Here is an 18,510-nt window from a genome sequence, read left to right as displayed (position 1 = left end):
TACAGATACCAGCTAATCTAACATCTACTTCTGAAAAACTAACACCAAAAATGAAGGCCCCAGAGAGTATGTACAATGCCCACATGAATCCCAACTACCTTCTGGAATGGGACAGACACACCGTACCTTAAAATTCCCTGCAAGTAAGAGCAAAACCATTCCAGTGCAAAGTATGTTGGAGAAATCAGATCTTCCTAGATTTTAAGAAATTATATATAGTTTAGACTTTTAACTAAACAATGCTTGGAATATTTTTCAAAATGTGAACCTTTTAATCCAGGAAAAAACTCCAGATAATCAGGGCTCAATTAACAAAGTGCATATTAAAGTGGATCCTCTGCAAACCCAACACATCTTGAAATACTTCTAATGGCACAAGGGTGAGCCAGTCTCTCTTCTAGTCTAGTTAAGATGAGAGGAGGTAGTCATTAATATATCAGAAAAGAGAAAAAACCGGGAAGACTGTAGAACTCTTATGAATGTCATAGCTGTTTTTCTATAATTACAATTAAATTTTAGTTCGAAGAAGGTTTAAACATTTGAGCCGAGAAGAACCATCATAAATTTTCTGCTGTAAATGCTGAAATAAAGTATTTTTTCCTCTGAAATGTGGCATAATTTTCTACAGATCCACCTGGTGTTGTATCCATATGCAAAATGGTCAGCAGGTTATTACTCTGGCCTTGACACATGCAAAAGCAGTTGCTACCAGGAACTTAAAGACAGTGATTTCAAATTCAAGATATATGGAACTGAGGATTTTCACAATGCTAACCTTTATAAAAGCACAATTTTATGGGAAGCAAGCTGAGTTTCAAACTTTTCCTTTCCCAAGGTAGTATGTTTTTACTCCAGTTATTTCCTTGTGGCCCCTCTGATTTTGGGGTGTCTGTCTCAGCATTAAGAAATTGTTATTTTGGAAACAAATTTGTGTGAACTCTAAAATTTGATGTGCTAACATCATTAACCCAATTTTGCCCTTATAGAATTCCTGTACGTGTAAGATTAAAAAAAGTTTTAGAACTGAAATCTCCTTTCTGTCCACAGTTTTCATTTGTACCATTAAGCACCTTTAAGTAGTTTAACTAAAAATCAGTGGGAGGCATAACAAGTTCATTCAACTGAGCGCACACAATCTGGATACAGCTTTTCATCCTGAAATAGTCCATTTCTTGTCACTACAAGAAGATAATTGATTGCTGTTTCCCAAGTGAAACTATTTCCAACAGTGCTACAACCCAAAGACAGACTGTCATATTACACAAATACCAAATCAGAGTTACTACAGGCTCTGAAAAATCACCTGGAATTAAAAACAAACAAACCAAAATCTCCAAACAAACCATATAAGCACAGAACACAAAAGAATCCAGAAGCATTGTTTTAATGACATGAAGATGATTAAGCCGTAAGATTTTTAGCTGATCCTGTAAAGAGTATGTATGAAGAACACCTTCAAAGAAACGACAAGTCTTTACTCAAATTTCTGATCAGAGCAGCAGGGAACACAGTATATTTAGGAAGACTTGTAGTGAGCAACAACACCTTATGTCCTCAGCTCTGTGCTGTGAAGATAATGAAATCCCATAACAATCTACACAATGGAGGAATGGCATTCCGACCAGAATTCCTTTTTTTTTTTTCCCTTAAAACAACAAACTCCTTTAGGTGATATAGGAAGATCCAAAAGATGCTTATATTGCAAAGGCAATCCTTCAAACATATTATAAACCTACTCAGACATCTTGCACAGATAGTTACAGTTTCTCTCATTACTTATACTTAACAAAGAAAAATTTGTCTCGTTCAGAAAGCAGTAACCGTCTAGCTGCTAATAGCTCCCATCCCAACACAGCCGATCATCAAAGCTCTAAAAAAAGCATCACTGAAGCTGAAGTGTTCACTGAAGCTCTGAAAAGAAAGGACAGCAAACATGACCTCCTCATTGCAGGCACAATGTTAGGGAAAAGTTTCAGGGGTCCCACAACAACATACATTTGCATTAAAACCAAGATAAAAGACATTAACAGATGTTAAAAGCAGACAAAGAAAATGCCACAGTTCATTCTGACCTGGACAAAACTGGCCACAAGACTTCACCACAAGACCCTGTAACAAAAACACTATGAAAAAAAAGCCATAACTTTCCTCTGAGATACACTGAATCTTTCAGAAAAATGCTCAAAGATCAGGGGAGAGAGAGAAGGAGAGAGAAAAAAAAAAAACTTCTTCCTTGTAAATAACAAAAGGGACTCTTGGATTGATTCAATATTAACAGTCACATACTGTGGCTATCCTTCCCATTCATAACTTGATAAAATTTCAAACATGTCTATAAAATTTGGTGACAATGTTACCTTGTCTATTTGAAATTCAATGCAAATAAAGGCATGATTTTAAAATTTAAAATTTAGTAAAACGATGCAAAAAGTTGTATGGACTTTCAGTTTGCAAAGAATTAATTGTAATTTAATGTGAGTCAATTTTATTGAGTTTTGTAATGAATGGGAATTAGCTCCTTAAGACAGAATGATTATCTAAATGGTGTTTTGAACTAGCCGAACAACCCTATTTTAAACTGCATTTCAGATAAATCATAGCAATGATGTTGTACATGACAAAGGCAGGAGAAGACATCTTCTTGAAGGAGGGATGGATGAGAAAGCAAAAAAGAAAGGACAAGAGATACAAGGGTAATGAAATAAGAGAAAGTAAAATACTAAGCTACATGGCATAAGAGGCATGTGAGAAGTTGAATAATGATGCTAAAAGGCAGCACTAGAAAAGAATTGCTACAATCTACTAAGTAGTATAGGATGAACTAAAAGAAGATTTATGAAAATTACAGTTCCTAGTGTATTAAAAAGTTTATAACTAAAAATGGCACCAAGTAAAACTGTGAACACTATTTGAACTGGATTGAGGACACCTTGTCAATGGCATGAATACATCTACATCAGTTAGTTTTCAAATAGACGTTGCCTTAATGAACAGAAATAACTTTATAAAATATGTATCTTTTCAAACACTGGAATTCACCAGGTTAATTAGCATAATGTGTTCTAGGAAGAAAAAAAAATACAGAATTAAATATACACATCAAAAATCTGCAGTTCAAAGACACTTCCTCCAAAATCTGCCTGCTGAACACTCAAAACATGATTTGTAAGATAAAAATAGTTACATTATTCTTTTCATGAAACCTATTTCTAGTATCATGGTAAGAACCTTATTCTGAATACAACTGCAAAAAGACTCATATCAGATTCAAACCATTTTTTCCCTGTAAAACATGTCCCAAGTTACTTCAAAGTGCAAGAAATACAAGAAAATGATGACTTCAGAAAGAAAAAAAAATCCAGAAAAACTTTGTAGAGAAATTATAAATCTAACTTTAAAATCAATGCATTGCTCTTGTGTGACATCTACTAGAATCACACCAAAAGTCATCAAAACCTTTACACATTACTAAAACATTCTACATACATAACCACATATAATACAGACTACAAGAAAAAAGTAATTCAGAAATACTACATACACACATACATACATCCGCTGCCTATTGTTCAGAAGACTTGTAAGTAACTGATTTTCTGCACATAAAAATGTGTGAATTCAAAATCTATCCTACTGAGACGAGACCTGAGTTCTATCAGAAAGTTTTTAGCATTTCCTGTCAAGAATATAAGGGTGTCATCTGAAAGCTTCAGATTAAACTGAGAACAAAGATAAAATTTTATGGCTAACTCTAGACAGCTATTATTAGAAATTGAAATTTTGCCTCTTTTGAACCTCAAAAAGGGAGAGGGACAATGGTCTTATTCCAGGACGAAGAGAAATCCCTAACACGGAGGCTAATATTTTACAAAGATGTAAAGTACATCAAAAATTATTAAGGCTTTTTAGAGTTAATATAAACTGGTTAGTAGATAGAAAACAGGCATAGCACAAGAAATTAATGATACAGAAAACACCTATTTACAGGTGCACATAAAATAGTTATATACTCATGAAGATCATTTCTACATCATTTCTTACCAGATCAGCTATGTAAGAAAATGTTTTAATCTTGAATTCATTATACACCTGGAAATGGATTTATACATCATCCTGCATACATTTGTAAACCTGTCCTCTGGCTTTTATCTGTCTATTTTAAGACACAACAACTCTATAAACATGATTATATAAGAAATTTAAATTCTTTAAATGTTAAATGTTAAAAAAAGGAAACCCAACCAGTTAGTAATACTGATTTCACAGTGTGACATGATCTACTTCAGTCTGAAACCAAAGAAGCCAAAATGAAAACACCAAGAAGTAAAACGATCCTATTTTTAAAACGTGTTAAATCTGCAAAAGAGACAATCAGTTGACTATCAAACCTACAAGCTATTCTATATTATTTCCTGTCCATATTACTAATTTCAAAATGCCAGCTAATTGTTCAGCTTTCTTCTTTCTGCATACAATGGACACTAGAGACAATGATAGATGAATTCTCCTACAGACCAAGCGTTTTTCTAAGTTATTGTCACAAAATCTCAAATATGGAACCTCCTCAACTGATTTGTATATACAGTGTCAAATAGGTAGATGAGATTTTGCAACTATGTTTTTACTATCACCATGTCAAAACATGCTTTGGAAAAACCCATTTCACTTCAAATTAAATAGAAAAAGAATCTTAGGGCTTGCATACTTAGTATTTCCCATCATTCCAGCTACAATATTTACAGTCGTGGCAGTTCTTTTATATAGACACATCTAAACCAGGTAAAATTATACACACAACAGTTACATTTCACCAGATAAATTACCATATAAAACTAATGCAGCTGAAGTACATCTTAAGACCACTTAAATGTTGCCAGATTAAGTACTTGTACTGAAGTAAATAAATAATTTCAGGTACATTTGTAGCAAGATTTACAATAATGACAAGTCCTTAGACTAGTTTCACTATTTCTCACCATATAAGCAAGCATATAAACTATCAAATGTTTGCATTTAATTTCTAACAGCAGAAGTAGGAAATCTACAAGAACTCAAGTGTAAAAGATACAATGCAATTAATATTAAAACAATCTTACCTTTATTAGGTTTGGATGATTTGTTCTTGTTAGGTTTAAAACAAGAGCCCCTTGATTTATCTTCTCTGTCCTTAATAAATTTCTGCACATCATCCAAAGAAAGCTTTTGAAGCACAACTACAGGCTTAGCTCCTTTATTTAGATCTTCAACTAGCCCAATCTTCTCTACTTTGTCCTTATGTTCACCTCTAAATTCAGTTTTCCTTGACTCCTGAGTAACATTGCCATCTTTATCACGCTTGATTTTTGGAATCACAAAATGTTTCAATGCGCCTGATCTTCCCCCCAACAAATAACTGGGAAACTCTGCTTTATTGTCACCATGTGCTTTATTACTATCTACTTTACTCTTATTACCATCTGTCCTTCGTTCATCCTTGCTGTTTGGTGACTTAAAACCAGGTTTATCAGGTCTTGATTTGCTAGAATCCCCTTTACCTTCCTGTTTAATACGAGGGCTGTCAGGTCTTGATTTCTGATCCCCAGAAGAAAACCTTGAATCACCAGACTCATGCCTATATTTCCTTTCAAATTTCTCAGGTTTTGAACCATCAGACTTAATACCATGCTTAGAATCATGTTCATTTTTGTTTGAGGATCTCAAATATTCAGGCCTTCTAATCTTGGATGGATCTCCTCTGTATCTCTCTGACTCCCCCCTGTCCTCAGATCTTTGTTTAAGGCCATCATGGTCACGCCGTGGTGTATCAGAAACTGAGCGCCCATCAGGCCTCGGTTTTGTTGGATCAGGTCGACTTTCTGGTTTCATCCTTGAAGGATCAGATTTCACATCGAGTTTGTGCCTAGATATTTCAATTTTCTTGTCTGGCAAAGGTTTACTGGAGTCCCTCCTATTATCATGCTTGTGTTTAGGTGTTTCAGGCCTCCCTTCACTCTTCTGTTTTGGTGTTTCAGGTCTGCCTTCACTCTTCTGTTTCGGCGTTTCTGGCCTTTGCCGTATTTCCTGTTTGCCATTATTTTGTTTTCCCTCATTTTGTTTCATCTCCATTTGCCTGCTCTCGTTTTGCTTCAGTTCTGTCTGTCTGTTCTCATTTTGTTTCATTTCCATTTGTCTGCTTTCATGTTTCACTTCTAACTGCTTGCTCTCATTGTATTTACTTTCCAACTGTCTGCTCTCATTTTGCTGGAATTCCATTTGTCTGTTTTCATTTTGCTGGATATCTGTCTTTTGACTTTCAAAGTCTGACTTTTTCCTAAAAATTTCTGGATTGTTTTCAGGTTTAAATTTAAGAACTCCAACAGTGTCGTCTTGGGGAACACACATAAACCCGTCATTATACTGCTTAATTTCTTCAGGTTTTTTGATGGCATCCAAATCCTGAGTTACTGTTGCCTGAGAGTCTGCTCTTCCTGCTTGCTGCAGATCAATACTAACCATCAGTGCTGGCCGTGCCCCATTTCCTGCAGAACCTATCTCCTGAGAAGCTGTTCTATTTCCTCCAGTAGCACCTCCAGCCTCTGGTGGTTTGTTTTCTTGTTTTCGCTTCTTTAGAGGCTTATCTGCAAGTTAAAAGAGAAAAAAAATCACAAATTATATATAAAAACTGATAAATGTTCATTCCCTTCCACTCCCACAATGAATCCTCCTCAGCATGAATGTGCACACAAAACAAAATCCACTGAATTAAAAGCAAGAATAGGACTTTTCTAACTAATGCTTTTTCATGTATTCAGACTATTATTCATTGTCCGTCTTCCACAAATGCCAGCTAATCATTAAAAAAACCTTCCTCAAAACCTATGAAATCAAAGGCCCTGTGTAATTCCCAAGAGATCCACCTAATAAAGCAGCTGCCATATATAAGGACAAAAAAACCCACCTAATTTAAAAAAACCCTCAAACTACTCGATTACACTTGAAGCAGAAGTCTGAAAAGTCAAAGTTAAGGTGCAGCTCCACAACTAGTTTTTGAGGAATACTACTATAGAAGATATCTTCTGCAGATCAAACCTGCTTTATTACACAAGTACTAAGCAAGGATCTGCAATCATTATGACAAATTTTCCCTACTTGGTTCAGTGGATCAGCTGGATTTCACACATATTTTAGTCAGGGAACACACAAACAATGAACAAAACTGATAAAGTAACTATTCCACCCCTCCATGCTTCCCTTTGAAACAAAGCAGTAAACCAAGGGTTGGAGTCTCTACCTTAATACATGCATATTAGGTGGGGGACCACTACACACTTAAAAACTTGAGTAAATTATCTTTGCAAGCATAATGCTTTTTATAGATGAAACAAAGTATAGAGATAATTTTCTGTCAAGAACCTGACTCTGCAATAAGCCTTTCAGTTTACACTAAAAAATCATTAGGAACAGAATACAGAAAAATTAAGTCAACCACCTGTAATTTGGTAGAATTCACAGACATGAGAAGCACATGAAAGTATCCAAAAGAGTATATTCTACCCATATAAAAACACAACCCATTTATATTCCCATCACAGAACTCTAAACTAAAAAGAATTTCTGCCATACAAACTAGATGCTTTACCTGCACTAAGGCTTATATTCTCATTTCTCAACTACCACTGCATAATTTGTCCAAAAAACATTACTTTCTCTGTAATCAAGGAATATGATTTTAAGTCTAAGGAATTACTAAACATAGATCTATTGCCAAAATGCCTAGATCACAAATGCAAAGCAAGAAAAATTCCATACTTTGTGCATAGGTTTGTGGTGCCTTATCACCAGATGCAATGAGCCAGCTCTCTTACTCAGAGCAGGCGAATGAACAGTAAAGAGGATGCAATCAAGAAATAGGGAAATAAATGTCAATGAAAAAACCCACACAGTCCCTTTGGAACTGTAAACCAGAATTACAACATATGAATTCTAATTTCTTGTAAATTTTTAGAAGATTCTTATTTAGAAATACTTTGAAGGATCATCTCCAAAATTAGAATTAGGCCACAATAACAAGCAATAACATGGTCAATTCCAGTGATGTGAACAGGCACTTCTCCCTATCATTTTCATCCTCAAATCTATTTGGATATCTCTAACTTTCTAAAACTCAAAAATTTTTTACAAGATTTAATGGCTGGAAGACAGTAAAGGCAGATACAATAAACTCCATGCAGAAACGGATCAACTGCAAATAAAGAATTTTGCAAAGCTCAATAGAAGCCTGTAGGAGCGAGTGCCAACTTTATGATAGATATGTGAGGCAAAATAAATTTTCCAAATCGAAGATGCAGCTTTTTAGCATGGAGATTTTTGCTTTTTCTGTGCTACAGTAACTGCTGGATTCATATGAGGACTTACATAGATGGATTTTTCTTCACTATGGATTATAACAAATATATATATACATCCGCATACATAGTTACCTTATTTCTCAATTAAAACCCTTTACATTTTGAAATCTAAGTTCAGAAACTTGTACTCTTATGAGAAAGTTGATCAGCCTTGTCATTTTAGTCCAGAAATGCCAGGCATGCTGAAAAAGTCCTGAAAAGCTCTGATGGTGGATCTGACAGTAGTCTTTAAGACGTTACTGTAACTCATTATCTGCCCCATTTCTTTAACTGAAGTTATCATCTGTAGCAGAAGGGAACACACATTCCTATTTCCACAACTACTGTCTCATGCATGACCATAAAACAACAGTGAAGGTGGTTAGCATTAACCTACCAGGCTGAATGATTCAGTTTTAAGCAAGAAAATGCTTTCCTCTGTTATGCCTATTATAGGAGCAGATGGTCACGAGCTGTGATGCCTTAGACAGCTGTAGCTGGATCAACCAAAACTCACCTTTCAGAGCCCTCATGCTGAAGGCACCAAGAACAAACAACCAAACCAATTCAAGCTGGGCCAATTTTCTTGCTTGGACTTCTGTAAGTGACCAGGCTCAACACGGTGCTGCTCTTCATCATCCAAAATGTCAAATTGTAAGTTGAGAACACACAAGTTGATGATCACATCACAACTTGTTACATATATTCCCTCTAAATACATAGCTCTTCCGATGCGCATTCTTCACTTCTCTTGACATTAGAATACTGATGTTTTAGTAACATGACATCTTGCCTGAGAAGAAAGGGACACTTTCATAGTTTTATTTTCTTAGATGGCAAGGTGATTGCAGACAGAGTTACAGATCACTCACAGATTTCTTCTTATTTCCAGTACGTCTTGAAAGTGAGCCTCAAAACAAGACTCAATCATTACCACTTTGCCTCTATGAGAATTCTGGATCTAGGGCAAAAAAAGCTGTCCTGAGTATAAGAAAATATCCAGTTGAACTAGGGCAAAAAAGGTGAATACATAGTACCACCACCTTCATAAAGTATAATGAAAAAACTCCATTGAATAACAACAAAAACTTTTAAAGTTGACATGATAGCTAGAAAAATTTCAAAGCTGAAACATTGCGTTCTGAGGGCTTCATAAAATCTTGAAGTCACTTTCAGCTATACAAGAATTAGAATCAGTGAGGTGAGAAGAGAGTAGTAAGCCTCTAAAAATAGATGTCTTCAGGTCTTCTCTTTTACAGTCGAATATATGCAAGTCTGCATAGAGCTGCTTCATGAAGTTATGAGTCCCAAAATGAACAGATTAATTTTTACAAAATCCATTGAAATATACTTCATATCCTTCAAGGCATCAGTATTCAAAATTCATTCCATAGACAGTAGGTTTTTGGCTTTTTTATTTTTGGGAAAAATATTGGGATCTGGAACTTCACCAAAATATCAGACTAATGTCTGAAATCTTACAGACCTAGATCTGAAGCTTGTTGCAGTTCCAAATATATTGGCTCACAATCTCTTTAGTCCAATAAAGTGTGATCAGGATGTTTTTGCTTCAGTCTTGTAACAGTTTTCATAGTAAAAGAAGTATGTATTAAGTTACAGAAGAGCTTTCTGACTATATTAATGATTGGGTATACTAGTTCGTTGTTTTCAGATTCTTTTCAAAACAATTATTCACTCCTCCGCCTTTCTCTGAGGTTGTAGACATACTCAAAATATACCTACATTTTTTCCACTTCCTTTAATGAATTTATGGTTGTTCAGAGAACAGTTACTCCATGTATGATTCCTTTTGACTTAGCAAATTCATAACAATGTGCTCTTTACCTTGCAACATGCTCACTAAAAGGCAGTACCTTGGAATTCAGAGCAAGATCATAAACTACACTAAAAAATAGTAGAGCTGTTCTATCAAATGAAATTATTCACCATGGCACAAGAAACAAAATAATACTGGAACCACAAGCTTGACATAGGAGAAAAATCAGCTGGATTTCCAAGTGGTAATCTCCCACCAATCCTCTTATGAACAGTATTCCTGAAAAGGAGGTTATGGCCTTCGCCTTTGGAAATATCTGCATATCAAAGTTATGAGTACTTTAAGATTTAGAATTTAATTAATTAATTACTGTGGAACCTTTGTGCAAAGAACCACATTGCACTGAAATAACCACAGACATAATGAGATACATTTCTGCTGAAAATACAAGGCAATCATTATTTGAAGACCATTCATTCTGAAAACAGATATGCTTGGAAGCCGGGTAAGTGTTAGAAGCAGCAGATGGACGAGGAGAGCTGTATTATAAATGTATCTCTATTCTTTCATTCACCCTGGAATCTTTCCAAAGATACAGTCAAGATACCATTAGCACTGAAACCCTCTATGTTACTGCTTCCTTGTGAGCCAGATGATTGCCTTAAATCCCAGAATAAACTATTTAAACAACTGAGTATAATTGGATGATACTCAATTCTAGAACTGCTTAGTCAATCAAATTGAAAATAGGCCTTTCATAAGTACCTATGAAAAAGTAACAAGTCTAAATAATAACCATAAGCATGGTTGCTAAGCTTCCTTTTAGCAGAATGGTAACACTTCCCTCTATTAATACTGTTTGGTATACTTATAAATAGACATAACAGATACATTTTTGCTTCCCCTTTTTACACCCTGCAAGGGACTCAGTGGAAGACTTCATATTCAAAATGGTTAAATGTGAATGTTCTCCTCTTCAGAGACACAAAAAAGATTGATCCTCTCATGCTGAATTCTAGATGAACCATTTAAATGATAATTGAAAGTATAAATTTTCTTTTTGTAAAGGATAACCTATAAGAGTTTTAAGCCTTTAAACCTCTAACTCTTCTAATCTCTCATATCAGAGATTACCGGGGTATGCTTTCACTCATTTGAAATAGCACTTATCTAATTATATCACAAATTAACAAATTTAACTCAAATACCCTAGTCCTAAGAGGTTATTACATATTGTCAAGCCTTCTATTTTTAACAACATCAGAGAAAAGTCAGACAGAGGCCAGTTATAATCTTATTTAAACTAGCAATCAAGATTAGAAAATTTCGACAAGTGACACACAGCTAAATGTTCAAATAACAAATATATGTCTACTGTCAACTGTTTCCTTTCCTTAGTTATTTTTCACAGATCTCTTTGAAGCTGTCTAAGTGCCCTGTCCCCCCAGCTAAGAGTGCTCTGTAGACCACATGAATCTAATCTGTATACAAGGAATCTTTAAAATTACTTCAATGGTACCAATGGACAACCTATCAGTGGGGTTAGGACAAATATCCATTCTTTTCAGCTCCTTCATGTATGCACAACCTATAAAGGTTTGCTCCCATCTGATTTCCCCTCAAAGTCTTATGCCAACTGAAAAAAAGAATTGAACAACCAAACAGAACACTTCTCTTCAGCAGAAGAGATTTCCACACTACTAGCTCTTCCCCTTGAAGGAGAAATTGAGCCAACACAGGGTGAAGATTTTATTCTCACTACTTCCTTACAGAAGAAATCAAGAAAGTACAGTCATGAACCTCGTATAGGAAGCTTTATAGAATGGTACATAATTCCAAAAATCTCTGAAGAGACCAGAAGACTTTCAGCTGTTGCAGTTCAAAGAAATGGACTTACAAGACTCAGAATAGAAACACCTGCTACTCTTTAGCAACCTGTTAAAAGATTTCATCAAATTTCTGTTCATTGTCCAAAAAGGAAGCCCGATCAGAAGGATGTCTAAACTCACTCAATTTAAAACACAAAAAGTCTACAGTGATCCCTGACATGCCTTAAGGCAGTAAGGTGTAGCAGACTTTATCAAAATTAAGATTCTGAAGTTTTGATTGTTTTCTTAAATATAGCAATAACACAATCATCATAGTGTCTTACGAATTTTTCTACTTAAGGATGTCTGGTTGCTCACTATTCTCTGTCAATTATAGTAATACAAAGGAAATGCTACACCAGGAAATAACAAAAAAAAAAAAAAAAAGGAACTGCAGAAAAGTATAATCAAATACCTACATTTGTTTAGAGATTGGAAACTCTAACTTAAGCTCCCTGAATTTAATATTGCTTTCACAAACCATATGACTTTAGTTCATTTACAAGGTATATTTTTCAGCATAAACACTAGCTTTTATCCATGTGATTTTGAGCAAAATTACAGATTTGTAAAGTCAAAATATCTTAGCAAAACCTCAAGTGCACTTAGTTTGAAATACCCAGTGTAGCATCTAATTCCACAGGAAAAATGCAACACACTAACATCAGAATGAAAACTTTTAAGTATCACAGCTAACACAAGCAATAACATTTTAAATTATTAGTATGGACAGAAAACTTTAGAAATAAGCAGTGAGTTTCCTTTCTCCCTTCCAACTGTTGATTTTGTTCTGCTTTGTACTCAAAAGCATCATCAATTAACCAGATTAACATTTATATTCATGACAATGAAAAAAAAATTGTGTCTTCTTAAGTTAATGTCAGCATGCACTTAGTGACTGTGAACTACAGAAATGCTGGGCTTAAGCTCTTAATAGGGTTTATTAACTACTCATGCCATTTCTTTTTCAAGATTTAAATCCATTATAAAGAAATGTCTGTCCCAGAATGTAAGTCATTATTGGGTTATTGGTATCATAAATCCTCTCATCCAACAGGTATAATCAAGGGTATATATCACATGCAGTTTATATTGCATTTTCTAGTCTTAGTTCACAGTATAGGCTGAAACAAAGAACGTTTCTTGCTAAACTGTTACAGTTTAGTTATTTTCTACACCTTATTACAAGAGCAGTTTTCTGCACAACCCTATGTAAAGCACAACCCTGTATAAATAGGGGAATTTTGATTTTGTTTTACATATGAATACAAATAAAAAAGCATTGAATTATATGATCCTACCTTTTTTTAAATAATTTGTATTTAAATTTTTTATAAAAACTGTGAAAGGAAGTAACTTTTCAGAGATAGGTGTAAACATTGCAACATTTCATTGCAATTCCTCTAATAGAACAGGAATTTCTTCCCCTTACCTTTCTTAAAACATGTCTGAACACACACAAACACAAAATTGGTATTTTATAGGACCTGAAGACTGCAAAACTGTGTTCTCTTGGAACAGCTATATAAGATGCCAGTTTCATCAAACTAAAAAATGCAGACCTAATGAAAGCTTGTATACACAAAACACATGATACCTAAGTCTCACATTCTACTATACAGACACTCATTTATCTTTCACACTCTATTGCTTCACCTTCTGGTATTAATAACTGTAATCCGCAAGATTACTATACAAATTACTACTTGTAGCTCCATTTTTAAGGAAATAAACCTCCTACAACATATTTTTGGAAATTAATGCTAATATATTGATTATAATTATAAATTCTGTCACTATATCCAATCAGACATAAACAAACTATTCATTCTTAATAGTATTCTTCTATTAGTTTCCTCTTTAGGGACTCTTATGGGGGAGATGGGTAATGGGGAGAAAGGGACAGGAGCTGGGTAAGAACTTAAAAGGTAAGAGAAAAAGGTTACTTACCTATAACTGTAGTTTTGAGAGTTTTGCTCCGGCAGATTCACACTCTTGGGATGTGTGTCTCTGCTGCTAAGGGCTTGGAACGAACCAAAAAAAGAAGGGCCCACAGCAGGCATCCAAAATGCCCCCTAACTGATCCAATTATTGGAAATAAAGTTATTACAGCTTCACTTCTTCCTAATTCAAAGAATCCACAGTAAGATTCCAAAGAATCAGGTAAAATGAATCCTCAGGGTAAAATATATAGGGAAAAACACACATATACAAGTTGGTTTGTCTCATTAAAAATTTTTTCTAATGCTTTTAAGTTTGAAAAAATATTAGCCTCCTAACGAAATGGTTAATGATTTGATTACTCGTCTCACAAATGCCAGAAAACAGTGCCTTTTACAAGCAGAACTCCTCAATCTGTTAAGACAGCTGTATTATACAAAAGTATCTAGGAAGAAACCTAAAACCTAACTACACAGTTCTGTGTATGGAAGAGCTCAGATTAAAATGTAGCAAATCTGAATAAAATAAAATCCACATCAATTTGCAAAAGAGTATCTGAAAAGGATGGGTTACTTTCTGGGATTTCATGTAATTTTCAAGGTTATCTTCCCTTTTTTGTGTTGCTAAAAGACTCTGAGCTCCTTTTAGCATTAGTATGTTAAACATTTTTGTTTCACAGTATTTGGAGGTTTTAGAAGAGCATGAAAGATCTTGACATATAAACTTTGTATCTACCAATTAATTCTGTAGCAGGTCTAAATCTTGAAAAAGAAGAACTTAATGTAATGTTCTAGGAGAGGTTTAGTCTAAAAGTGATGGACTAACTTTGTACTACTTAACTACATACAAAAATAAGTAACTTACACCTGAACAGTGGCAAAGCACAAGTTAATGCAAAGAACTGAGGTTACGAAAAATTTCTCCCTCAATGTTACCATCTCCCAAAAGGAAAAAAAGATACCTGAGAACAACAGAAATTCCTAGGACAATTTCTAAAACTTAATAGGATTTCCTGTAGTTTCCTGGAGTAGTCAACTTCAGAATGTGAACAAAGCACAATTTCAGTTAAGGGAACAAAATTGGTTCAGAATATAGATGTCTAATTGTTTCAAAAGCCTTCAACTGCACCAAGTAGTACAGGAGTGTGACTACTGGCAGTAGTTAGAAGAGAAGAAAGTGTGAATTAAGTTTCACTACCTTTCTGAAGAAATTATATCATCAAAATATCATAATGTAATCAGAGCAGAGGATGGTTTACCTGTCAATTATTGCGGAAAAAGTCAATCCACTTCTCTAAAATTCCTTTTGAATCACTGTTTTTCCAACTCAGATAATCTGAGTCTTGATGAGCAATAGCTAGATCTATCTGTAATACTACACATTCTTTCAAAAGAGAAGATATGATCTAATATTGATCAACATCTTTTATCTGATGAGGGTAGAGAAGCCATTGTGAGGGGAGCAATGAAAACTGAAGACCTGAGTTATGTCATGTTCCATGGACTATTTAGCAGTACTGGAGCTATTAAATGTAAGAGATGTATTAGAATGTAACTTTTGGTGCCAAATGCCTAGATCTTCAAAATCTCCTTTCACTAACAGATACAGAAAAATTACTTAATAAATTAATCAAAAGAGAGGATAAAGTAGAAAGGAGAGATGAATTCCTTTCATGAAGATAAAGTAGAAAGAGGAGATGAACTCCTGCCCTTCCACACAGAGAACAAGGATGAAACCAACTTGTTAAACCTCGCACCTCTCTATCTTCATATATGAAGAGGATATACTTCATTTAATCCAATAGCCAAGAAGACCAAAATGATAGAATTATAAAAACATAGCTATAAAAAGTACTAGGATATGAGGAAGGAAATCTATATTATAAAACAACTTCTTACACATATCTGACACACGGAGCTCAAATTTGCCAGATTTTGAATTAGTTATTTTTGCACTAAAGATTCCTTTTTCACAAAGCAAAAGCATGAAAATCAGATTTCAGAAAGATAAGCTGCTTTTCAAAGAAGAAGACACTTCTGCAAAACTCTGTGTTAGTTCCTCTTTTGAAACACAGACTATTTTCCACTTTGCGAGACTTTGTTTGGTGGAAGCTAAATATTTTAACAGCTTTATCAGGAACAAAGATTTGTTACAGAAAGTAATATAACTACCACAAGGCTCCAATCCCCATTTACCACCAGTACCAAATATAATAAAAGGACCTCAGCATTAAATAAAGAAACAGACCTCACCATTTCCTTAGCCAAGGTGTCTAATTTTTAGTAAGAATGTCCCCCCAAAATCTCTGCTGCTTCTCTGAAATAAACTCCTCCACACTACTGGCTATTAGTCTCAGAAGAACACATCCTCCCAACCAAACCCTTACTGTTAAAAAGAAAGCATTTGAAAATCTGTGATGGAGTATAGAACTATGGAAATTTCATATCTAAAATAAATGTCAGAAGAGACCACTTATCTACTATCAAAACTTTCAAGTACCACTTTACTGAAAGTAATTTATGGAAACCAGTGTGAGTATACACCGAAAACACAGTATGGCTGTAATATGCATTCCCATGCCTCTGTTACAAAAGCAGCAAAGACACTTTCATGCACATTTTAGCATGTGCTAACATTTTGAGTAAGTTCTCTAAAGGGATGCTTGCTATTCTAAAGCATCAGCTGGCTCTATGCACTCCCACTCTAATTAGACCGAGCACTTGCTACACCCACGCTCTCTTCCTGACATAATGAGATCTGAAGTTACAGAACAGGTACAAAAATGCACAAATGACAGACTTTTGTATAAATACACTATGCAGCTTTGCAGAAACGCACTACATATTTAGAAGTTATTGAATATACTTCTAACAGACATATTTCTATAGGAACAATAGAGGATACTTCCTCTTGCAGCCTCACAAAACCAAACAGCTCTAACTAGAACAATCCCACAGTGTATCAGCTTCTAGACAAAGCATAAAGTTAGAAGCAATGCAAAAGTATTACCAAAAAAATAAAATAAGAACTATATTTCTCCAAGGTAACATCTTCAGGAAATCTGTTCCAAGACTGCTAAAAATCTTTCTACTAAATACTATGCACTTATGGCCAAAACCTCAAGAGTCAGAGTGAAAAAGTGAAAAGCGCTGCTATCATAGGGGCAACTTAACACAAGTGAATAAATAGTGGTCATTTGTCCCAGTATAGGGCAGCAACTCTTGCATCTGATTTATAGCAATTGTAGGAACTCAGGGAGATCTGAGACCTACCAGAGCATGCAGGTAAGGGGAACCATAAGGTCAGAATCTGTATTTGGGAAGATGGCCACTGACCAGTGGTGAACAGGAAAGGTCACAGTCTCTATAAAAATCATTCCTTTCCCCAAAAGAAACAAATCAAGGCTCTGATCATGGATATGTAATTATCATAAACAAACTTTACAACTAATAGTCAAAATTTTATGAAAGCCAAAACAAAACAGAAAGCGTATTTTTATTCTTGATCAAAGTGTTTGAAACCTATTGTACATTTTTTAGCTGCTTCTCAGGCAAAACATGGTAGAGATTCTAATTCAAGTGTGTGGACATGAACGAGCTTTTGAAGCATTAGGCCACAAACCACAAGCTCTCCAACACAATTTAAAATTAATGGAAGAGATTTAAGCAAATAAACAATTTCCCCACCTCATTAAATTAAAATTAAAGACAGTAGAGATCAGTAGAGATCTCTTTTGAGGTAAGCACACTTTCCTTCTTATATTCATTAATAGTTTTTCCTGAAAGATATGATTTAGTTACCAAATAAGAAACATCTTGGAGGTTAAACCTTTTAGTATTGCAACCATGTGTACAAACACACACACACACATGCACACAGTCACACACAAACGTTCGTCTCCCTTCACCACTCAGGCATCACTAAAAATAGTGAAAAACCAATTTGAATAGGGAGAAAATCTGCACCCTTCCTTCTGGTTAAAGACTCAAACTGTGTGTAAATTAATTCCATGCAAGTATGTCTACATGGGCCATTTTCACCTATGAACTTCCAAAATCAGAATTTTCACCATTTTCCATTCTGCAAAACTTTTCTTGAGAGTATCTAATAAATTAGGATTATGCTACAAAGCATTTTTTTCTCAGAAGTTAAACATGGTGCAGAGGAAGATTCCCAAAAATACTTATGGTAAATTATTACTTTCTAATTCATGAAATACATCTGAAACCGAAGACATTCAAACCAGTTAGCAACAGAAAAAGAAACAGAAATTAAAAAAAAAAAAAAAAAGATTGATTCAATTAAATCCATTAAGACAACAAGTGCACCTACCAAAGTGAAGATAAAACATTTCAGAGGCCCACTTGGTTCTGTGCTACAGACCATAGAGATACATGGTAGTTCTCTAAAGTTTCTAATGCCCACATAATAATTAATATCCAGTTGAACAAACATTAGTGACAACATAATAGTATATATTACCCAATTATTATACTACCTTCAAAAGAACAGAACAGATGTGATTTTAGTCTAACATCTCCTTCACATTAAATCCAAA

At 34.7% G+C, this 18,510-nt stretch overlaps 1 protein-coding gene across 6 annotated transcripts in view; it reads right to left on the bottom strand.

Moving 5' to 3' along the window:
* The window catches only part of NIPBL (NIPBL cohesin loading factor), a 150,664-nt gene that overhangs the window by 52,252 nt on the left and 79,902 nt on the right, over window positions 1–18,510 (bottom strand). For 3 of the 6 annotated variants that reach the window (XM_068177048.1, XM_068177050.1, XM_068177049.1), the window contains one exon: window positions 5,097–6,617. The exons of 2 other annotated variants lie outside the window; for them this stretch is intronic. In XM_068177048.1, coding sequence (XP_068033149.1) covers window positions 5,097–6,617 — 1,521 coding nt within the window. Of the gene's footprint in view, window positions 1–5,096; window positions 6,618–8,883; window positions 9,251–18,510 lie in introns of those variants that run through there. One more of the 6 variants, XM_068177051.1, reaches the window with a different exon arrangement.

The sequence above is a fragment of the Anomalospiza imberbis genome, chromosome Z (genome assembly GCF_031753505.1).
Source record: "Anomalospiza imberbis isolate Cuckoo-Finch-1a 21T00152 chromosome Z, ASM3175350v1, whole genome shotgun sequence".
Lineage (NCBI taxonomy): Eukaryota > Metazoa > Chordata > Aves > Passeriformes > Viduidae > Anomalospiza > Anomalospiza imberbis.
This window is presented reverse-complemented; position numbering and strand designations above follow the sequence as displayed.